Consider the following 22,389-nt stretch of genomic DNA (forward strand, 5'->3'; position numbering starts at 1 on the left):
CACTGCCTGCTCACAGACTCTTCCCTCGCGTTAGCTCACTAGACTGCCTGAAAGAGACCCGACAGAAAATAAGTTAAATGCAACTTAAATTATCATCCTATTCGACGCTAAAAACAACACGAAAGGCGAGGCGTTCACCAAAAGGTTGCAAAAGGCGTCAGCTGCACAGCAGTTAGGAGTGGAGGGAGCGGGATTGCGGGATGGGAGCGGCCAGCGTGGCTGGGATCCCAGTCCCCAGTTGTGGTGTTACTTTTTTGCCTTTTTTTTCCTCCACACACTTTTTTTTTTTTTTTTTTTTTTTTTTTTTTTTGGTGACTTCGAAAGATGTCACGGCAAAGTGAAATCTTTGTGGAGGGCTGATCATGCATTCAGACTGTAGAGTTTTCAAAATGTGATGTTTTGCAATGATGACATTAGAGTAGCAACCAAGGGTCCGAGACAGCAACGCCTGCTGCAGCTGGGCTTCGCTTTGAAATGCCCAAGACAATGGGGGCCACTGTTCTTCATCGCTTCGCCTTTCCATTCCATTTGCATAGTCTGTTCTGCCTGATTGACCAGCTTGGGCTGTCCAAGGGACCAGCATTGTTCACAGATCACTTCAAGATGGCACAGATGACAAGATTCAGGTGAGAGATGAAGTGGGATGATTCTCAAATGCCATAAGATAAAGCTACCCTGGGAACTTTTAGCTCAAGTGAAATAATTCGAGAATTTAAGGAGTTAATTTCTTTTTCAAGAAAACGATCATATTTGGAAACGCGCTGTCATTACACACAAATTAGTAATAGGAGGTTTGTGTGTTTCGCTGAGGTGTTTTGTTTTATTTGTGTTTGGTTGTGTTGGGGGGATTTTTTTTCTATTTTGGTTTTTTTTTTGAGCGGCTTTTTTTTTTTTTTTTGTCTTTTCCATCCCAAACCTCACGTTCCTCAGCTAGGACGCAAACCGTGCCACTGGAAACCTCCGTGAATAAAAGTTTGCTTACCAAAAAAAAAAAAAAAAAAAAAAAAAAAAAAAAAAAAATCTTAAGTCGAATACAAATAAAGCTCATCATAGAGGCGAGTTTAGGATTACTCAGTTAACGTTCGTAAAGCGCTTTCGACGTGGAAAACTCTCCCAGAAAGGCGCAGCGCGCCGAGCGCTGTCAGCGAGCCCTGCGGCGGGACGGCGCTGGCCTCAGCCCGGGCTGGGCTCCGGGCGGGCAGCGACGGGAGGCTGGAGGACGCCTCGCTCTTTCCGAAGAAGTTGTGAAGTCTCTGCTGCCACAGATTCACCACTGAAATTTCATGGTTTCGGCTGATTTTTCGCTTTTTTTTCTTTCCACCCCATACTCAGGTTCTCAAGTAAACACACACACACGGTAGCGCCCCTAAAATTAGTTTCATTTGACACCGATGTTTTGACTTCATCTCGAAAAGACAAAATCTTTGTCGTACAAGTATGTTTTCCCTGGAGGAGTTTCCAGCACAATTTGCTATAATTTCTTTACACCTAACGGAACTGATGGGATCTAAGCAGTAAAACATATTCCCACAGTAGTTTCGCTCTCTCGCACTCTCTGTTACCCTCCTGGGGTTCAGCTCACTCTCTAGCATAAATATTGCCAATAATTGTGCTAATACGGTGATTCTCGGAAGGCAGCAGAACTGTCTTCTCTTCGTGTATCAGACCTAAAGATATGCGACTCCTGCTTAATCTCTGGGTGTATTCTCTCCTAGCTGCTCGTCTTTCCCCTGCAGAGACTAATACACTTAATTACATGATTTACAAGAATTGCCAACAAGGTCCCAGGGGCCGCTAAAGACCGACCGCCGCCCGACGAGCGGGGCGTAAAGGTGCATGCCTGACTGCCGCAAGGGCACCTCGAAGAGAAGCCGCCTTCAGCGGGACTCGGCTCTTCAAAATTATCCGAAATTTCAGATCCTTCTTCCCTGATTCACACACACCCCCTTTCATGTTGTGTTCCGGTCCCAGCTTGGTTTGAGGGGTGCCGTCGTCCCCGCTCCCCCTCCTCCCGAGAAGGTGGTTAAAAGCTGCAGAGGAAACTTAAGTGGCTCTGGAGTTTGTTTAATTTCCCTCCAGTGTTTACTGATAATTCGAGAGACGCTTATCTCGGGGAATATAACGATTAATACAACCGCAGGTTTCCAGATAAGTGATTGTGATGGAGATTGTTGGCGAGAAAATAGACAATTATCCGCTGTTAGCTTTACATAAAGATCGCATTAACTTGAATTAGTTATCAGACAAAAGAACATCAGAAAGCTGCACCTTTCTGCCAAGGCAACCGCTTGCAGGCGGTGTGCTCCGCACAAGCAAACGCACCGCTGCCTCCCCAGCATCTCACAAGCATGAAAGGGGCGGCGGGCTCGGGGGCCCGGGGGGGCCCGCGGCACCGACACGCCGCGCTCCCGCGGAGGCACGGCCGCGGCGCGGAGCGGGGAGGGCGAGCCCCGGGGCCGGGGGATCGCTTTAATATCAGCTGCCCGGCCGGGCCGCTTTCATTTCCATAGGGCGAAATTAACATGGACGTGGGTCAGGCGCTGGGGCGGGGGCAATGCGCCCGGGGAAGAAGCGGCGTGGCTGATCGCCAAGGAAACCTCGCTGAAAGGGAAGGGTAGAGCATGTGGCTATTAAAACCCCGACACAATAATATTAAGGGGGGGAAAAAAATAAAACCATAATGATAACTTGGAGGCAGCTCGCCATTTGCATATGAAACCAGCGGCCAGAAGCGCCGCAGCCCCTTGCCGCATTATGTGCTCGGCGGTCCGAGGTCGTCCCCCCCCAAGCAAGACTGAAAAGCCTTTTGATTATTTCTCCTCTCCCTAGGAAAGGCTGATTCTTCCGTAATTGATAGCGGGGAAGGGCCGTAATTAATTTTTCAGGGAAGTAAAGTGCAGCTTCTTCTCTCGGCTGGAGGGGAAGGGCTGAGAGCGAGAGAAGGGGGCGAGGGAGCGGAGGCGAGAGGAACTCCTTCCGAGAACCCCTAATTAAAAGTAATCACGCTTCACCCTCTCCGGCACCAAGACCCCCCCTCGATTCCTCGCCACCCCCTCGCTCGCCAGGGAGGCAGGAAGGGCAGGGACCGTGGGCTGCTTTCACCGAGTCAGAAAGCATTCACCAGGCGTTTGTATTGCGGGAGGTTTCTGTGGGAATCGGGTGGCTCCAGTAATTGGGAGGGGAGGAGGGTGCACTCCCGGCTGGCTTCCCTCTGGAATTAAAGGCAGTCTTCAAAATAGGGTGTTTGTTAGAGAACTTCAGCTGGGAGGAAACCTGCCATTTCGGATCAGTGCGTTTTCTGTGCTGGGTTTCCAGACAGACCCTTAGCACCGTGTTTATCTGGGGAAAGGAAGAGGGACAGGAGGGAGGCTTTTCGTGTGGGATGGGGCAATGGGGGGGGAAAACGGCAAGGTGCTTCAGGCAGTGGGCTGAAGCCTAACAGATGCCTGGATACAAATCATTTCGGGGGAGCAGGGGCACCTCAGGTTCACGCCTGAGGCGGCCGCGAAGGGAGAGGAGAGGGGACGCCAGGTGAAAGGGCTCTGCTCCCACCCGGGACGGAAAGCCCGTCCCCAGCCTTGGGACGTGCCGCTGCCGCCGCTGGGTCCCCGCTGAATGGAGCGGATAATGATCCCCGGTTCCCAAGGCAGGCTTGCTGCTGCCTGGTGAGCCTTGGATTTGTGTGGTCCAAGCCTTTCCCAGCTTGTCCCATTCTGTCACCGGGATAAGGGGCTCCCTCGGCTCGTTTGCACCTGCGTCGCTTTTGGCTCCTTCAGGAATGCGCTGAAGCTTGTAATCAGCTTTGTGAAGCCATTGAGTGCACGGCTGAGTGAAACTTCCAAAGCTCGCAGAAAACTGGCCCGCTGAATAGGAGTCAGCATGGGGCTTCTCTCCAAGCCCCTGGCCTGCCAAATTCCAGCAGAGCCCCTCACAATCAGTCCACACAAGCTTTACTGCTCTCCCCACACTGAGAGAAGCGAGAAAAGAAAAGCTAAAATACCAGTCACCGAGGTTAGCGGTTTGTTCCCAGATTAATGGCAAACGCCTCTCTGCCCGATGCTAACCAATTCATTCGGGTGATGTGTGTGTACATATACACATACACACACATACACACACACATATATATATATATATATATGTGTGTGTGCGTGTGTGTTTGTGTGGGTGTGCATGTGTATAGATATATGTGCATATGAATATGTATGCAAACCTATGGCTATAACAGAAAAATGAAATACGGGATAGCTATTAAAATTTTATGTGAGTGCAGAAGTTCTTATGGCAGCAAACATGTAGCATGTTTTGCTATCCCCCAGGGTCACGCTATTCTCATCTCAGTCTTTTCTGCAACCGTGTGGTTTTAAGACTCTGGATGACTGTGACTCTCATTTGCAGTCTGGTTTTCCATCTGGAGGGGTTTAGCACCAAACAAAACTCCAGAGGAGAGCAAAACAAAATAATGGGCAGGTTAAAAAAAAAAAATCCGCCAACCTCACCATCACTAAATCCACTTCAGGATAACTCAAGAGGACCAAGCCTCTGGGGTACTCGCAGGATGGGTTTGCCATACTCTAGGTTCACGGCCACCCCATGCTCCCCAACTTGGTGGAAGAGGGGATTCTCCAGTGCAGCCCGGATCACTTCCCTACTGGGGAAAACCGTTCAGGAAAGGTCCCACTCGAGGGAATCCCTTTACTTTGAACATCCTTGACACTTGCAACATGTATCCCTTCACTCCTACTCCCAGCATCTAATTGCAGGAGTGACGCTAAACAACCCGGGAATACATAGCACAACTTCATCATACCTTTCATCCGAATTCTGTATGGGGATGAAGATTCACATTTATTAGGGGAAAAAATTACTTGAGTTATAAAAACTGGTTCCTTTCTAAAGCAAGTTCTTTCACTGAAATAAACACTGTGAAGTGGTCTTAAATCTATCATTGTAAGATGAGTGTACTGTGACATCAAGTATATGAGTATAGACCAACTGAGTAAGGTTTTATCTTCTGGTCTTGGGACTTCTAATTCCATTTATGTTCTTTCTCTTCTACATGTATCTAAAACAATGAAAACAACATTATGACAACATTAATATTTTTGGAAGCCCTCCTCTTAGGCTAGTATAACAGGGGAAATGAAGACTTCCAACATTTCCAGAGATGATGTCTCCTGAAGGTTTTAGCCATGCCTCTGAATTACGTAATGGAAATCATGTTTTCTTGTTGTCCACATTGAAATAACCTCAGCAGAAGGGGCAAAACTAGCTCAGCTAGAGCTAGTAGTTGTTTCTTGTGGGTTCAGCAGGATTTTGTCTCGCTTTGCTGTCATGCTTTTGGCGTCTTCTCAATTACTGATATTTTCAGGAATGTCCCAGAAATTGACGACGGCAGTAGGTGTTTTCGCCATTGCTTTCTGATGAGTTTGTAGGGTTCATTGGAGAGTCTCTTGCACAGTGGGTGAATAGTTTAGCAGCATCAACGCGCTGTATTCTGGTCCCCAAGTCCCTCTGTGGATAAGGTAATATAAAGAGTTAGGGAGCAAAAGCGCAGGGGACCGTGTCTTGGTGTTGAAGTTCTGACCCTCCAAATTGCTGCTGCACAAAAACTTCTACATACGGCCACAAATGGTTTAAAGCCACATCTCTTTCTGTCTCTAAAGTTTCTTTTCTTTTTGGAAGTTTGATGTGCTATTTTCGACCGTGTTGCTCCTTCCAACCATTCTCAGTGACAAGTCATGAGGATATGCAGTAATTCAGAAATTAGTGAAATTTTATTCTTGGTGGGGGCGTTGGATTAAGAGGCTGGGAGAGTGTGAAACAAGTCAACGTGTAATTGTATGATAAGGCTCTCACGAGGAATTTATTGGCCAAGTTGCTATTTCTATTCCTTCCTAATCTCGTTTAGCACATTCATTCTCTGCAATCTGTCTCCATAATCTTCTGTGACAGAATGGCAGCCAATAGAAGCATGCATGTTTGGAGAGAAGAGAAAATATGCAGAGGCGTGATAAACTGATGCTAATTATCCATATTTAGGACACCGAGTGCAGAAGATCAAGGTTTACAAATAACAAACCAGAGCCAATGATGATGGCTTCCTAGTGTGGAATATATTGGAGGGGACAAGATAAGGGTTTCACATGCAGAAGAGATTTATTGGTCAAAGGGTTCACCTTCCACTTTTCCACTTTTATATAGCAGTAAATTATTTGGGCTAAATTCACCAGAACATTACTCTTTTATTTGGCAATGTGCCATGACTTGCTCTTTCTTTGTGTCCTTTCAATGCAAATCCTTGTAGTGTAACATCAGTTGATAAGAAACAAATAATTGAAGTAATAGGTAATTCCCTTTAAATTGTGCATATAGGACAGTAAGGTAATCATCTAATGTAGAATGAGACTGGAGTATAGAGCAGATAACTGAAAGTGAAACAATATCCATCTCGGCTATTAAATTACATTTATACTAGAGAAAAATTACCTGCAGAAGACTTGTAGGCTGAAGAAGAGACAGCACTAGTGTAGTCACCCTTAGGCCATTTTCCTACAGACTTCTCAAATTTATTTAATTTTAAAAGACAGCTTACTACCATTTTCCTCGCTTGCTCTTTCTCTCTCTTTTTTTTTTTTTTTGTTTTTTTTTGGGTTTTTTTTTGTTTTGTTTTGTTTTTCTCAAAAGCTAACATTTAAAACAGTGGCTCTGCATTCCCCTTTTTAACAAGTGTTGGCTCTGAGAAATAATAAGGGAATTCAGTTTGGCAGTATCTGTGTTATATGGTTGAGGGTCAGTGGAGTGATCTTAGCAGCCTGCAGTAATTGTATTGTAAAGATTCCAAAATGAGAATAATATTTGTTGAGTTTATTTTTATTTACAAGTTCAGAAAGCATTCTGTACAGTGGCAAAATTCTAAATGTTTTTTCTATTAGCACGTTATTGTCAGGTGGAGGTAACCGTTCTTTTAAGAAATTCACTCTTGAATTGTGTGTCAGCACTCCTGGCTTCTCGAATGGTATTTTTCCTGTGTTGGTGGTACGAGGATACTCTGCAAAATACAGAACCCCACTGTTGGAGCAGAAAATACAAAGGCTCTTCCATTAGGAACACTCTTTAAAATATCTCTTCTTTGATATCTGAAAAGAAATTTCTTCCGTGACTACTGGTTTAAGAGGAGAAAATTTGCTGACTTCTTGTTTTACTGCTGAATGACTGTGGATTTATTTCTCTTCCCCTCTGAGGTATTCCTTTAAATTGGTTCGTATTTTGTGTCTTGTGCAGGGGTAAAAATACTGCAGTACCAAGCTGAACATTTTCACAGGTTTCCTAAAAATATTTGTAAGGGCAGTCACGCTTTTTCAAATTCCCATAAGAAGCTGACTTCCCTCAAAATGACCTGAAACACACCTTTAGGGAAGGAATGTAGGCAAGCACACAGATTGTAACTTAGGTAATAGAAGTTGCCATTTGGTCACCAGTGGACAAAAATAAAGGGCATAGGGAGTAGGGCAAGGATGTAGAGCACGACAGCTTGGGGACAAACCTGGCTCTGGGGCTGTCCCCATGCAGTCGGTTCTGGCCCATGAGACGCTCCCGGGCTCTCTGGACAGGGAACACCCGAGTTCCGATTCATGCCCCGTTAAAATCCACCAGGGGCCAGTCCCACCTGTCCCACTGGGGAAGCGCAGAGTGGGGGCCCTCGCAGCCTGGGTGCCGCCGGTTTCCTGACCCAAGTCAGGTGAACCTTTGTCCCGTGTCCCCTCTCCAGGGACAAGAGGCGTTTATCCCCTCGGCAACGCCACAGCCCGAACCGGAGCTGCTCCCCGGGGACGTGGGGCTCCCCACTCGCATCCTGGCTGCCACTACCCGACCTCCTGCTCTCAGCACACCCCGTGGCGAGCCGCCTGCCCCCGCGGAGGGGCAGAATGCCGCTTCCCACGCGGAATGCGGGTGGGCCCGGGCCCGGGGGGAGCCCTGCGCCGGCTCAGCAGAAGTGCGGGGGCAGCGGCCGGTGCCCGCCGGGTGGCGGGGCCGGAGGGGCCGGAGGGGCCGCTCACGCCGCCTTCTGTAACAAACGATTACCCCCCGCTATCGGGGGTGTGAGAGGGGGTGTGCACGGGATAGCCGGGTCCTGGGCTTCATTAAATGGCTTTTGGCAACTAGCTTGTCTAATCGGGTGGATTTTGGCAGTAACGGCCCCTCAAATCCAGCCCGGTTTGGATCTGCAGCCCCTTTGACTGGAGGCAGAGCGGCAGGAAGCTCTGCTGCAGCTGCCTCCAACTCTGCTTTCCGTAGGAATGATCTTTCTCTCCCTGTTTGTAGGGAAAAGGTAGGTGTCTTCCACCGCAGACTCTAAGAGTTTTGTTAAAATCAGCATTTCAGAGCTCTGTTTGTCGTCTCCAGAGACATTGGGATTCCCTGTAAGCCCGGTGCTCTCCCTAAGCGAGGCGTGCGCGCCGGCGGAGGGAATGCCGAAGTTTCCCTTTCAAGGGTTTTGTTGCTGCGCTTACTATTTGATGCTCATTGAGGGAAAGAGCTCCGTTCCAGGTGTTGTCCAACTCTTTTACAGAATAGAAATTGAGCTTCCGTAATACTTTTTCTGCACGTTCTTCATTTTTTAGAAATTATTATGTCGTGCACCACAAAAGACAAACACGATTCTCTGTGAATTTTAGCTCTGATTTTCTCCATACTTCCACTCAATTTTCGTGTCTGTAGTGAGTCCTCTTCCTGTTAGGCAATGAGAATATTATAATAAAACTAGAAGGTAAGAGAAGACACCTCGGTTTGACGGTACCTGAATCTGGTGTGCAGATATCTAAATATGGAGATGGACTTGCATTCTGCAGCAAACCTCTGGAAAGTATGATGGGATGTTCCCAAGGGCATGACGTCATTGCATGTATTTGTGAAACAGACACTGATTTTTATTACAGATTTTTTATTTTTTATTTTGTCTCCTTGTTAAAGGCGATCAACAAGAACATCCTGAGGAGCAAAGACCTTGTTTTAAACAATGGACTCTGAGTTCATGTTTTCGTGACAGTAGGCTTACCTTTCAAATGCAGTATTTTCTCTTATTGAACATCTAAGACTCCCCTAAGACAGGTGACAAATCCAGATGTCTAAATAGAAATACTTAACCGTGAAAACATGAATACATAGTTTAGACATTATGAAATATATAGAACATGTCCGTGATACACAATTTATCTACCTGAAACTACCCACTGAATAGTAAAGTTACATAGCAAGCTTCTACCAAATTGTACAAAACTGGACTCATTTGGTCACAGAAGGATGCCTTTTGCAATAATGCCACTTCGTTGCTTTCCTAATCTTAAATATGTGGCTATATGGCACATTCATCATGATCAGCTTGTCCCACGTATCTAGTCAGCTTTGGTCTGTGACCCCTAAGACTGAGATGTTGCTATATTCAGGCATTCGGGAAAATCAGGCTGAACTTTTACCGGCAGCTGTTTAGTAAAAAAAAAAAAAAAAACAACCCACCCAAAACAACTAACACACACACACACACAAAAACCCCAAAACAAACAAACAAACAAAAAACCCCAAAAGAACCAAACCAAAAACAAACCCACCAACAGGAGATTATTTGTTCTTATGTTGTGACCCAAACTCAGTCGGCTAAATGGACATTTTGGTTGGAGGTGTAGCAGAAAATTCCTCAGCCTTGCTAGAAAGTTAGAAACTGCGAGGAAGATGAGTGGAGGAAGTTATTTTAGAGGGAGAAATGCATTCTCTACTCTCATTACCTCGTTCTCGACTGTTCCATAAGACACTTTAGTAATTATGTGGCCACAGAAATTTCCTGTTTGGAAAACGCAATCCATGTCCATATCCCTCCTCTTCACTCTTATGGCTGTTCAAAACACTGTTGAAGAGGTTTTTAGGCTAAACTCCATGCTTCTCTTATTCACACTCTGTCCTAAAACAGCTAGGCTTGAGCTCACCTACAGCTGCGTATTTTATAATTTTAAATACACTTGGTTAAGTACACACATGCACTTTATGGTCCTTCAAGGTAGAAAATGCACATGTTCACAGTGACTCAGTTGCGCAACATCTTGGAGTTTGCATTATTTCTTATATTCTATCACCGAGAAGGGAGTGGGACGATGACAAACCATGAAGCTTTCACCTGCCCTGTGACTGAAAAACCATTTAGGGGAAGGTAAGACTGATAATGCAAGAAGGCACAGATAATTAAAAAACCCAATCAAACAAACCCTTAACAAAAGCTAACCCTCTTTCTCTCTTCTGCTACCTATGGGTAAAATAAAAGGTAATACAGAACGTTAATCTGATCAATTGATCAAGGAATTACTCAAGATTTTTCCAGAAGATAAAGGTACCCAGTGAGCCAGGAAAGAAGGAGAGACCATGTTTGAGGTGTATGTAATTCAAAAACACTATAGATGCTTTCAGAGCTTTCCTCACCCGGTGAGAATTGTGTTTTCGTGTCTAACTTCGTTTTGAACTCTCGTGCTTGGGGTTTTAGGTCTTTCCTGGCCTTGGGCTACTTGTGTTTGTAGCTCCAAAACTGAACAGCCATTCATTCTTCTAATCTGATTAGGATTGAACTAACCACTCACCAGTGGTTTTAGCAAGACAAACTTCATATAGACCTTTTCTGCATTGGAGAGATTAAAAAAAAAAACCCAAACAAAACCAAAAGCAACAACAACAACCAAAACCACCACACAAAACAAACCGTTCTGAAATCTGTGCGAGACAATTTTTGGGTAGGAAATAAACTTCTCCCTACTCCCTCTGTACCCCTCCTGCAACTTCACCTCCCTCCTTGGATGTATGGTGCCTTTGTTCACCACTAGTTCCTAGTTGCTATGGAGTTTTACGCCTTGGTAAACTATATTTCACCTCCTCCTGGTGAAAGCTATTATTTTCCTAAATGCACACTTTTCAGACTCTGGTCCTTCCCCCTACCCCGTGTTGGTCGCACTTCCTCAGCCCACGCTGGCCTGCCCCAGCCTAAAGCCGTGTTTTCCCACTCGGATCTCAGCTCACCCTCTAGCACTTGTCCAATTGTTTGACCACGGACAGATGCTCTCCTGCTTCTCTTCGGTTTTATTGTCCCTAATTTTATTTTTTTTAAGGTTTCTGAGGGACAGTCCCTCTATCTGAGAGCCGCAGCTAACCGTGGCACACGTCTTTTCCAAATCAATGAGAGGTGTCCGGGCTGAAAGCGTGGACAATGGGATTTTACCGAGCATGAAGCATACTACCCCCAAACCCGTCCTGGCAGGCCGTGCTAAAGCATTTGAATGACTTTCATGAAATGAGACCTTTCTGAAGGCTCCTCCCTTCAGAGAAATACACCATCTAGGAAAGATAGGCATGAAACTGCTTGGGGGCACCCCAAGGCTTTGTAAATTGGGGGTGGGGTGTGTGTCCTTTGTCACAAAGCACCACTGCTTCCACCCCAAAGTCAGGGACCAAAGTGCTTTACCTTGAGGGTTGCCCCTCACTCACCACAAGCTCCGGACATGTAAAGGGATGGGGTTTTCACTTTGGAACTTCAGACTTTTTGACAGCACATAACAGTGGTGTGGTTCACTTCAGTCAGCTACCAATTTCTAGCCTGTCCTATAGATGCATCTCCTGGTGTGTCCTGGTTTTAGACATAAAGACTGGGAAGGAATTCCAGGTTTCCTGCTAACATTTTGGCCATGAAGCTACAGGAGTGGGCCCCATATATCACATGCTGTTACATCGAAGATCCTCAAAATCCTCCAAAATCTAGTTTGTTAATCTTTACTTTTGCAAAGTTTTCTCCAATAGTAGAATGGTTTAGTGCATGCAAAAGCCAATGGGCTTTCGCTTCAGCCTCTAAAGAAAGCCTCCCATTACATCTGTACCTGCACACCAGGCTCCCCAGCTCCTCTGCCAGCTGTCCTGCTACTCAGGCTGCCCTAGTGTTCCAGCTTTTCCTGACATTATTAAGCAGAGGCACGGCAGAGCTGGAGCCAGCAAACAGGCAGGCAGGCAAGGCCCTGTCCAATTCCACACCCACAATCTGTTATCCTTCCTACCACCTGGGCAGAGGTCAGCTTGCACCTCTCCCCCATGCCCCTCACTGCAGATACTCCGCTCACACCAGCCTCCCGGCTCAGAGCTCTGCAAGACCATGTCCTGCCATCTTTTTTGTTGTGTCTCCTCTGTCTTTCTTTTGGCCTTGCATCTTCAGAGGTGACTTTTCAGCCAAACTTGGCTGTCTGACTCCTCTATGGCTCGGTCGTGTGAAACCTCTTGCCTCAGACTTCAGTTTCCCCACGGAAAGCAGCATCCATCCCTGACCTCAGAACAGAGGGAGAGCTGCTTGGTTTTGACCAGTACCCTCCTGGTACCCTTGACCAGTCCCAGGCCGGCTGTCCCGGGCGGCAGCCCTCTGTGGAGCTGCGTGAGTCCCGAGGCGCTGGGGAAACAGAAGGGCAGTGGGGCGCGACGGTGCCGCGTTTGTAGAGTGGGGCCACGCGTGGCCGCAGGTGCCTGGAGCTTCACTGCACTTTCACAAGGGGTGTCACCACACTGGGCCAGGCTCATTGGCCTCAGATCCCCTTCGGTTTGGACGATGCCCACGGAGACGCTCAGTGCTGCTCGTGGAGTAGCACCGAACCACCCAGCATCCTCGCTTTTTGGGGTGCTGAGTTTTCTGGAAGAGGAGGAGCCAAAATGCCGTAAGGTGGAGGGACAGCTTGCTTCACTCTCCGTCACTCCACCCCCCCCCCCGCCAAAAAAAGGGAAGATAGCTTGTGTTGTCTCCCCGCCCTGTGCAGTGCCTGTGTGCGTGGGGTGTGCGCGGCACGGTGGAGCGGCGGCGCCGGTTCCCCGCCGGTTCCGCGGGGCGCGGGCCGGCAGCCGAGGCGCCCAGTGCTGGCCCCGCTCGGCGGCCCGTGGGGGGCCCTCTCCCCCGCTCAGTGCCGTCCCCCGGCCCCGGTAGCCGCGCAGCAGATGGCTCGCGGTCCGGGAGGGCGCCCGCCCGCCGGTGAATGCATGACTGGAGCCGGGCTTTGGTGCCGCCCAGCCCGGGAGGGTCCCGCGTGGAGTTCAAGAGCGGCCTTTCCGGCTGACAGCAATGCGCTTGTTTTTCCCAGATATCTCGACCCGCCCCTGCCCCTCACGCCTGGAATTCTCCCTCCTTCCCTTCTTCCCCTACTTGTCCATGAGGGACTCGAAGGCTGCGGTCGGGAGATGGGGCGCACCGCACCATTCCCCCCACCGCCCCCCGGGCAGCCTTTCGACCTCCCTCTGGGACGTCTCCTCTCACTCCTTCCCGACTGTGGCGTCTCCCTTTTCCCCTCAGTGGGGCCGGGCCCTCCCCCACCAGACCCCACTCGCTCCAAGGCGGGGCTCTGGGCTCGCTGGCTGCCCGGCCGGCCGCTGGCGTGCAGCGGGAGCCGTCGGTTTTCCGCAGGGTGATTGTAAACGGGTTTGACTGGCCGTTGATCTCGGGGTCAGGACTCTCCTCGCTAATCCCTCGCTCTCCAAACACCGCCCCCTCTCCTCCTCCCCACGCTCTCCCTCCCTTTCTCTCACCCCTCTCCCCTTCTGCCACCCCCGTTTTCCTCTTGCATCATTTATCTGCAGCCTCTCTGACGGCATCGGGGGCACCTTGCTTCCTGGGGCCGCAGCTCGCAGAGACCCACTCGCACTCCACAAACAACATCCCCCAGGCCCACTGCTCCACGACTCCGGGGGGATTGGTTTAGCAAGGAGGGCCCTCCCTGCAAGATCAGCCCCCCGCACACCGACACGGACACACGAACACAGGGACACACTGACGCTGTCCGCCCCCACGGGACTGCCCCGTCCCGGCGCTCTCCACACGTAGGAGGGAAGGGGAGATCTGGAGATTACTGGGGCGAGCTGACAGAAAGTGTGCGGGAAGGGGGAGGGAGGGGCAGAAAAGAGTTCGGGAGAGTCCGTGAGTGCCCGGGAAAGGCGGGCAAATCGTGGGGCGTGGGAGAGCGTCGGCGCCAGCCCCGGGAGAGCATCCCGTCCAGATAACCCATCAAACCCACAGACACCTGCCAGTTCGCGTCTTTTAGCTTCGTTTTACTTTACAACGATACTTAGATCAGCCTTTTGGTTTGGTTTTCGGCGGGGGAGCTTGTCTGTGTGATGCTGTGGTGCTTTTTCGCTTTTATAATTTCTTTTTCCTTCCGTGGCAGTTTACACGTAATAATAAAATGCTGTAACAGCGTCAGACGTTCAGGTGACCCGGCCTGATGTCGCCTGCATGTGGCGCAGCTGGGAGGGAGGGTCCTCCCCACCCCCCACCCCGCCCTACCAAGGAGCATTTCGCGGAGCTTCTTGTCCCGCTGTGGCCCTACGGGAGCCTTGGGTCTGATTTATGGAATCGTCCCTCTTTTTATCTTCATGGACAATTTCGTGCGCCCTCCTCCTGCGCTCCGTTGCTCCCAGAGGCTCGGAGCCGTCCCACCGATGCTCCCCCCCGGGGCTTGTTGCGATGTGACTCCGGTTGAGAGGGCGGGGGAGTGGAACTGGAGGGAACGGCATTTCCCCGGGGCCCAACGCCACTCCTACGAGCTCAGTGAGCCACGCACGGTGGAAAGGAAGAAGGGAGGGGGAATGTTTTTTAGAAAAGGAGAGCCGTTGGGAAAAGAGCTGTGGAGTTCTGGCCAAGTTTGTGTTTTGGCTCGAAGTTCGGAGCGGATCAAACCTGTTATCTCTCTGTGCCTCCTGTCCTTCTGGCCCCTCTGCCGCTGTCCCCCTCCAGGGACACAGTGTCTCCCCGGCAGAGCGGTGACCGCGGGGGTGGGGTCTGCCCACGGGGGGCCTTGACCCCAAGCTCCCCACGCTACACGCAGCCTAACTGCGCAGAGAAGGCACCTCGGCCCCGCTCCCATTCGCCTAATTCCTGGATTTTCCTTCCTTTTACTGAAAACGAGATGACTTTTTGCTTTAATTCTTCCACATACGTGATTTTAATAGCTCTGTCAATCATGCTATAGGAGGAACATTTCATACAATTTTAGATGTAATGTACTTAAACCATAAATCGCTTAAACCTATTCTTAGTTTTGCATATTCAATTATTCTCTTATATATAACTCTCATAGCAAAAAGCCCGAAGACATAATTATGTGACTGTACCTAACCCCAACTCATCTGCCTAGGAAAGTTGTTCTGTTTAAATATCCAAACGTGAAGTTTAACTCAAATTAAACTGAACTGCCAAACCAACCAATAGACCACGAACAGCAAAAAAAATTCTACCCCGATGGTGTCTCAAGGGGGTGGGATAGTATGTGGTATTTCGTGGAGATCGGAAGGGGTTTTTGTTAGTTTGTTTGGGGTTTTGTGTGTTGTTCGGGTTTTTTCATTTTCTTTTGTTTGTTTTGTTTTGGTTTTTTTTTTTTTTTTTTTTTTTAGGAAGGTTTGCTTTTTAGGTTTGTTTTTTGGGGTTTTTTTTGGGTGGACATTTGCAGAGCGAACTGTATTGCATTGAAAGGCGAGCTGAGGGTGTTTGAAGCTTATTTGAATATAGCCGATATTGGGTCTCTTTAATCCCCTTGTGTTGAAAGTGCAGGTATTCCTATTATTCTAGGCATAACGCCACTGAGCCGCTAAATTGTTTTTTTTTAGAAAAAAAAAAAGTACTTCCCCATAGTATTTCTGCTGTTTGGACGCAAGTTAACAGATGTTTATTTGCTATTCTCTCTTGACCACTCCAATCCTGTTCCATCAGCCATGTTCAGCGATACAGTATTCTTCTGTTCTATATTGTCATTAAATGTGATTTTCAACAGCTATGACCCTTAAAGAAAAAGGCACGTAACAAGAGTGCATCAAACGTATATGTGTCTGCATGTGCACATGGGTACACACACACACACAAACACACACTTACTTCTCTTCGGTCACGATGCTATCTATGGTGTGTACAGATATTTACGAGTATATGCACATGAAGGACAACACGTTTAAAGAAACAGTTCAACAGGTACCCAGCTTAATCTGCATACCTAAAGGTACAGCTATTAATTTTTAAAATCTCATCTAAGACTCTGTTTGGCTGGAGGTGATCAACACCGCAGAAAGTTTCCCACAGGTTTCTGCTTTCTGTATGCACTCTTTGGTCGCTGAGCATTCCCAAAACCCGTCTGCTAACTGTCTGAACCCGCACAGTCCTACATTTTAATAAAGGCTCGAATAGTTAAGAAAAGAAAAGGAGAAAAAAAAAAAAAAAAGTTTGGGCTGAAATCAATGGGCAGCTTCCGTGAAAATTTTGGGTTCAGTATGAGTGATTTATACAAAATCATCGACAGGAGTCCGAAGAGTTATGTATGTCAATTGACATGTCAGCATTATAGAAGTGCAATCACTAAGCAAACCCTCATTAGCTAACTAAAACTTCCCCACTCCTGGACGGATGCAGTACTTATTCACCAGAGCTAAAGGACGAAGAGTCCTACAGCCTACTGGGGTCGACATTGAAGTCCTGAAAGTTAATCATTTTTCCTTTTGTTTAAGCAGTTATGACTACTTTAAAAATTCATTTGCTACAGTAGTTTACAGCAAACTTTTAATTCTAACATATAGAAGATTATCTCTCAACAGCTAGAAAAAAAAATTAAATTAGATCTCAAAGCATGAAACAACATTCTGCAATGAAATGACACGCATCGTTTTGCTCGCCAGCTTTCGCACCAGTCGCTAAAAATGGGAGGCGGGGGAATGGGGAGAAAGGTGTGACCTCCCCGCTCCCCGCTCGCCCCCGGAATGCTCCGGGTGGATGGGACTGCTTTTCGGGCGGGAGGTTTAGAGGTCGCTTTTCTTTTCGTTACGAGCAAAAAGAAGCGCTTTCACTTTCTATGGTGTCAATTAGAGGGGAAGCGCCGCGCTGGACGGTGTCTTCTCATTTCCCGGGGAGGTGCGCGTTCCCCGGGCCGCCGGGAACTCCCGGCCGAGTGGGGGCCCGAGGCGACAGGGGCGGGCAGCGCCCGATCACCCCCCAGGGAAAAGTCAAGGCTCCGGCAAGGTCCGGACCACCAGTCCAGCCATAAAATCCACAAAACGAACGTTCACGGCTGAAGAGTAACGCTTGCCTTGCCTTGCAGTATCAAAATAAATCTACCTTCACCCTTCTGATCGACATAGGTTAGGGAACATCGACATTTACTGCAGATTGCACTTCGTTCTGTTTGCCGCTACTTAAAACTTCCTTCCCAAAATTTCCCTGCTGTGTTTCCAGGCTTACCATGGTAAATCTCACTATGCTCGCCAGTTAGCTTTTCTTTTTATACAGGTGACTTTTTCTGCTTTGAAATTTATTTAATTAAAACAGGGAAAAAAAAAAAAAAAAAAGAAGAACCGCATCCTTAGGATTTCCGTTTAGCAGAAAGGCTTTTTAGTGAACTATATACACAATCTGATTTCCTTCGTACCGCCTAAATAAAAATTATTTCACAATGCATTTACAAGAAATGATACAAAAAGAAAATGAAATGAAAGAGAAAGCAAACAAACAAAAATATCCAGATACAATAAAGTTTTACGAATCCCGGGGAAAAAAAAATGGAGCTTCCAAAACAAAAAAAAAAGTTTTATAAATAAACAAACAAGTAAGAAAAAAACCCCAACCCAAACCCAAAAAACCCTCGAGAATATCTACAAAAAACTTTTAAGTCTTCTTTTGGATTTGTCTTAGTACATGAGTAATAAATGAGAACTGTTTCCTCATCAACTTCGAGTTAATTAGTCAATAAAAAATCTTCGCAAGAAGCGATCCGTGACTGAAATCGTAGCTGTTCCGCGCGGTATAAAAGTTGGCATCACCTACAACTTTGTGTGTTTATTATTGGTATTTTTTCTTTTCGCTGCCGTTTCCCCCCTTTCTCTCTTTCTTTCTCCTCTTTTGCAAATAAACGCTCTATGTCTCTTGGATGAATGATAAATACTGTACAAAAAGTCTCGATAAAACACAGAAGTTCAGTCTAAAACTAGTTTTATAAACTAGTCCTTCTAAAAAAAAAAGGTAAGTAAAGCAACCGTTACCTTTTTTCTCTCTCGTTATTATTATTATTATTTATTATTATTATTACAAGAACATCAAAACATTTCTGTACAAAAAGGAAGGAAGAAAGAAAAAAAAAAAAAAGAGAGGCGGGGGAGGGCGGGAGGGAAGGAGCGCGAGAGGCAAAAATAAGAGGGGGGAACCTGGGAGCGGGGCAGGAGCGGCGCGGGGCCGGGGCGCGGGCAGCGGCCGGGGCTGAGCGTGCGGTGGCAGCGGCGGGGCGCGCAGTCCTGCAGGCCGGCCCGGGGCCGGGGGCGGTGGCCGAGCCGGTGCCCGCGTCCGTGCCTGCCTCCGGCGCTCCGGTGCTGGCGGGGGCTCAGATGTGCGTCAAAGGAACGGTGCCGTTCACCCCCGTGCTGGCGCTCTGGTAGTGCTGGGGCAGGGAGTGGAGCCGGCTCTGGGCGGCAGCGGCCGCCGGATCCCCGCCTTCCCCGGCCGGTAAGTACATGCTGATCATCTCCCGCAGGTCCCCGGGGCACGGGGCCCGCGAGTGAGAGGTGACGGGCGGGCTCACGCTGGGCTCCGACTTCACCAGCGAGCCCAGGGCACCCAGCGCACCCGAGGAGGCGGCCGCCGCCGCTGCCGCCGCCGCCGCCGCCGCAGCCGAGTTCTGATGGGGCTGGGAGCCGTAGGGCAGGGCGCCGTAGCCCGAGGGCGAGGCGCTCATGTAGCCCTGCGAGTTGGAGATGGGGCTGTACTGCAGGGCACCCATGTCGTAGCGGTGCATGGGCTGCGGGTTGTGCGGGTGGTGCGGGTGATGTGGGTGCGGGTGGTGCGGGTGCCCCCCGCTGCCCGGGTGCTGGCTGTAGGCGAGCTGCGCCTCCTGCATCATCGCCGCCGCCGCCGCCGCCGCCGCCACCGAGCCCGGGTAGGCGCCGTTGGCCCAGCCGTTCATGTGCGCGTAGCCGCCGCTGGCCGTGCCGCCGGGGCTCTCCAGCCGCTGCCCGACGCTGCCCGGGCTGACGCCGACGCCCATGCCCACGCCGACGCCGGCCGGGCCTCCCCCGGCCGAGCCGGCGCTCAGCAGCCCCCCGGCCAGCGAGTACTTGTCCTTCTTGAGCAGGGTCTTGGTCTTCCGCCGTGGCCGGTATTTATAATCCGGGTGCTCCTTCATGTGCAGCGCTCGCAGCCGCTTCGCCTCGTCGATGAACGGTCTCTTCTCGGCCTCCGACATGACTTTCCACTCGGCCCCCAGGCGCTTGCTGATCTCCGAGTTGTGCATTTTGGGGTTCTCCTGGGCCATCTTCCGCCTCTGGCCCCGCGACCACACCATGAAGGCGTTCATGGGTCTCTTGACCCGGTCCTGGTTCGCTTTGTTTCCCCCGCCGCCGCCGCCGCCTCCGCCGCCTCCCGCTCCGGTCTGCCCCGAGAGGTTCGTGGGGGCCTGGGCTCCGCCAGGGGAGTGCAAGTCCGTCTCCATCATCATGCTGTACATTCAAATAGCTTTTTTATTTTCCACCGGTGCCAGACGTGAAAAATGAATCAAACATAGAGGAGCCCGGGACGCCGGGGAGCGAGCGAGGCGAAACCCGTTTGTATCTAGGTAGCGACCGCCGTGCCGAAAAAAAAAAAAAAAAAAAAAAAAAAAAAAAAAAAAAAAAAAAAGGAGGAGGAGAAGAAAACCGCGAGGAGAGCAGGAGAGCGATCGGAGACCCTGCCGGCGGAAAAAAAAAAAAACAACTTTCTCCCTTTCGCAAATCACTTTCGGGGCTCGGCGGCGACGGGGGTTCGAGCTGCTCAAACAGGTGCACGGCAAACTTGCTGCTTCACTTGGCGCGGCGGGAGGAGTGTGCGGAGCCGTCGGCGGTGTCCTCCGCTCGCCGGCGCTCCCCGGCAGACGCGCGCACACCCCTCCGCTCCCGCTCTTATCCTTAACGGAGCTATTTTTTTTTTGTTCTTTGCTGCTAACTTGGAGAGAGAGAGGGAGGGAGGGGAGGGAGCGTGTGTGACTTGCATCCGCTGATCGCAGGTGAACGAAGAAGAAGAGAGGAGAACCCACCGCCACGCGAAAAGGAGGCGGAAAAAAAAAAAAAAAGTATTTCAACGTTAACTGAAAAAAAAAAAAAAAGCAGGAGGAGGATCGGGGGAGGGAGGGGGTGGGGGAAGGAGCCCAACCAAAACACGCGCCGAGCCCGGCGGCCGGGGCCGGCGGCACAGCAATTTGCTGGCGGTGGTCTCCCTCCCGCGGCCCGGGCGGGACGGGCCGGCGGGGCCGGGACGGGGCCGGGCGGGAGGAGGAGGAGCCGCCGGGCGCGCGGGCGAGCGGCGCCGCAGCCATACGGCGCGCGCCGAGCCCGCCTTAAATCGCCTGACGGCGGCCAATGGGGGCGCGCCGCCGGGCGCTCATCTGCATATGGCGCGCGCCGAGCGGTGACGTGCGGCAGGGCGCGCCGCGATCCGGGCGGGCGGAGCGGCCGCGGCCCCGTCCCGGGGCGGGGACAGCCCCCGGCCCCGCCGCCCCGCCGGCATCGCCGCACGGAGCCCGCGGCCGCCCCGTCCCGCCCGGCTCGCCCAGCACTAAGACGACCGTCCAGCAGTATTTAGGGGGGCTGAAGCGCCCCAGGCAGTCCGCCCCGCTACCGCAGCCGTGCGGGCGGCAGGTAAACGTGCCTTTTCCGCGGGACTTCGTTCTGGAGATTTCTCCGGAGCCCCCTCAGATGTCTCTCCCAGGTGTTAAAACTGCTGCCAGGCCCAGGCATGCGGAAGAGGCAGGACGCTGTCGTTTTTCACTTAGTCCTAGAGGAGTTAAAACACCTGCGACTAAAGAAGGTACACGGAAACATGTTATCTTTGTATATAGTAAGTACAGGTATACTGTACTTACTATATGAGTAAGTATACTACATGAGAGGGTTTTTTTTTTGTTTTGGTTTGGTTTTTTTTGCCCTTGAAAACATTAAAAGACTACCTTTGTGCCCTGGCTGCCCTGTGAGATTATAGTTATTTTTATAGGGGGGAGAAAATAGTCCACATAGAAATTCATGCTGCAGTCTTTAATTGCAGCTATAGGAATGGCAAGTCCGTCACACAAATGCCCACGCACGTATAAACGGCCGCCCCCATCATCTTTTGCCAGGTGGAGTAAGGCACACACAGCATGCCTGCTCTTTTCACGGTCCGTGTTAATTTTCCTGACCCTAGTGGCCATCCAAGGCTGGAATCACGCTGCAACTCCCCCAATTACTGTTATTACCACCAGAAGTTTTCTGCAGGAGGAATATGCACTGTGCACAAAGCACTAGTCCTAGGCACTGAGCTAGGATTAGACTTTTTTCCTCATTTCCAATGACTCGTCATGATAGTATGAGGTTGCTGGGGAGAGGAAAGCACCTCTCCACTTCTGGTGGCCGAAGGCTCAGCCTGCTTCCAGCCTTTGAGCTCAATCCGAGTGATACTGTTAACTCGGGTGCCGGTGCTTTTGGGAGGACATTATTCTCTCCCAGTCAGCCCTAAGGGTTCAAAGAGGGCAGGGGACACGGTGCAGGAACGGACCCGCGCTTCTCCAGCTGATAGTTTCTTAAGTTGCAATATTTGCCATGGCAAAACAAGGGAGGCCCTTGTGATTGCTAAATTATGTATTAAAAATACAACTGGTTGGGATAGGAGGGGAGGGAGAGCAGGGAGAAGGTTACTGCAGAAAGGCACATTTCCACTTGGATGGACAAATGAAGGTATGAGGAGTAAAAACTGCAAGATAAGATGGCTTGGCCTGCAAATTATCCGCCCAAGACCCTAGTGGTATTTTTCCCTGTAAGTTGATAGAAAGGCACCTAAAGGCCTCCTTGACAAATAAATGGGTCGAATTGCTGTGGGGCAATCTTTTCCTGATGAGTTCTATGCATCTTGCCAGACAGTGGACTCCGTGGGAACACACCCTTATCCCTGGGAATTGGGGATACACACCAGGTTCCCTCCCCCTCACGTTCAGGGAAACTGTGCCAGAGGCTGAACTTTCCCTTCTGTGGTGCAGAGGCAACTGCTAATCCACATTCTCCCGGGGCCTACCCCCTCCTGGACTTTTTCCCGGTGTGGGGTTTACCCCTTTTCCCCTGACCCCCGGCAAATAAACATAGAATGCCCCTTTCTTCCTCTAGAAGCAGCCGAACTCACACGAACACGGTAGCGGGGAGAAAGGTGGACAGAGAGCAGGGAGCGAGGATGTGCTGCTGCCGTGAGTGCCTCTGGCACAGGTGCACCCGGCTCACCTTCGGCCAGGGGGTGTCTATCGACTGAACGGGCGGGAGGAAGGTGTAAAAACCAGTTCGAGGGGGCAGCCAGGGGCTTTTCTTCCGTGGTAAAGG

The 22,389-nt window shown here is 50.0% G+C and overlaps 1 protein-coding gene and 1 long non-coding RNA gene across 4 annotated transcripts in view; both read right to left on the reverse strand.

The window, feature by feature from the left end:
• Window positions 1–22,389, reverse strand: part of LOC140684733 (uncharacterized) — a 436,917-nt gene that overhangs the window by 58,521 nt on the left and 356,007 nt on the right. The window lies entirely within an intron of this gene.
• SOX1 (SRY-box transcription factor 1) lies at window positions 16,582–19,638 on the reverse strand. The gene has a single exon (XM_030280051.4). The coding sequence runs from the start codon at window positions 19,521–19,523 to the stop codon at window positions 18,405–18,407; it is 1,119 nt and encodes a 372-aa protein (XP_030135911.1). The 5' UTR covers window positions 19,524–19,638; the 3' UTR covers window positions 16,582–18,404.

This window comes from Taeniopygia guttata, chromosome 1 (assembly GCF_048771995.1).
Source record: "Taeniopygia guttata chromosome 1, bTaeGut7.mat, whole genome shotgun sequence".
Classification (NCBI taxonomy): Eukaryota; Metazoa; Chordata; class Aves; order Passeriformes; family Estrildidae; genus Taeniopygia; species Taeniopygia guttata.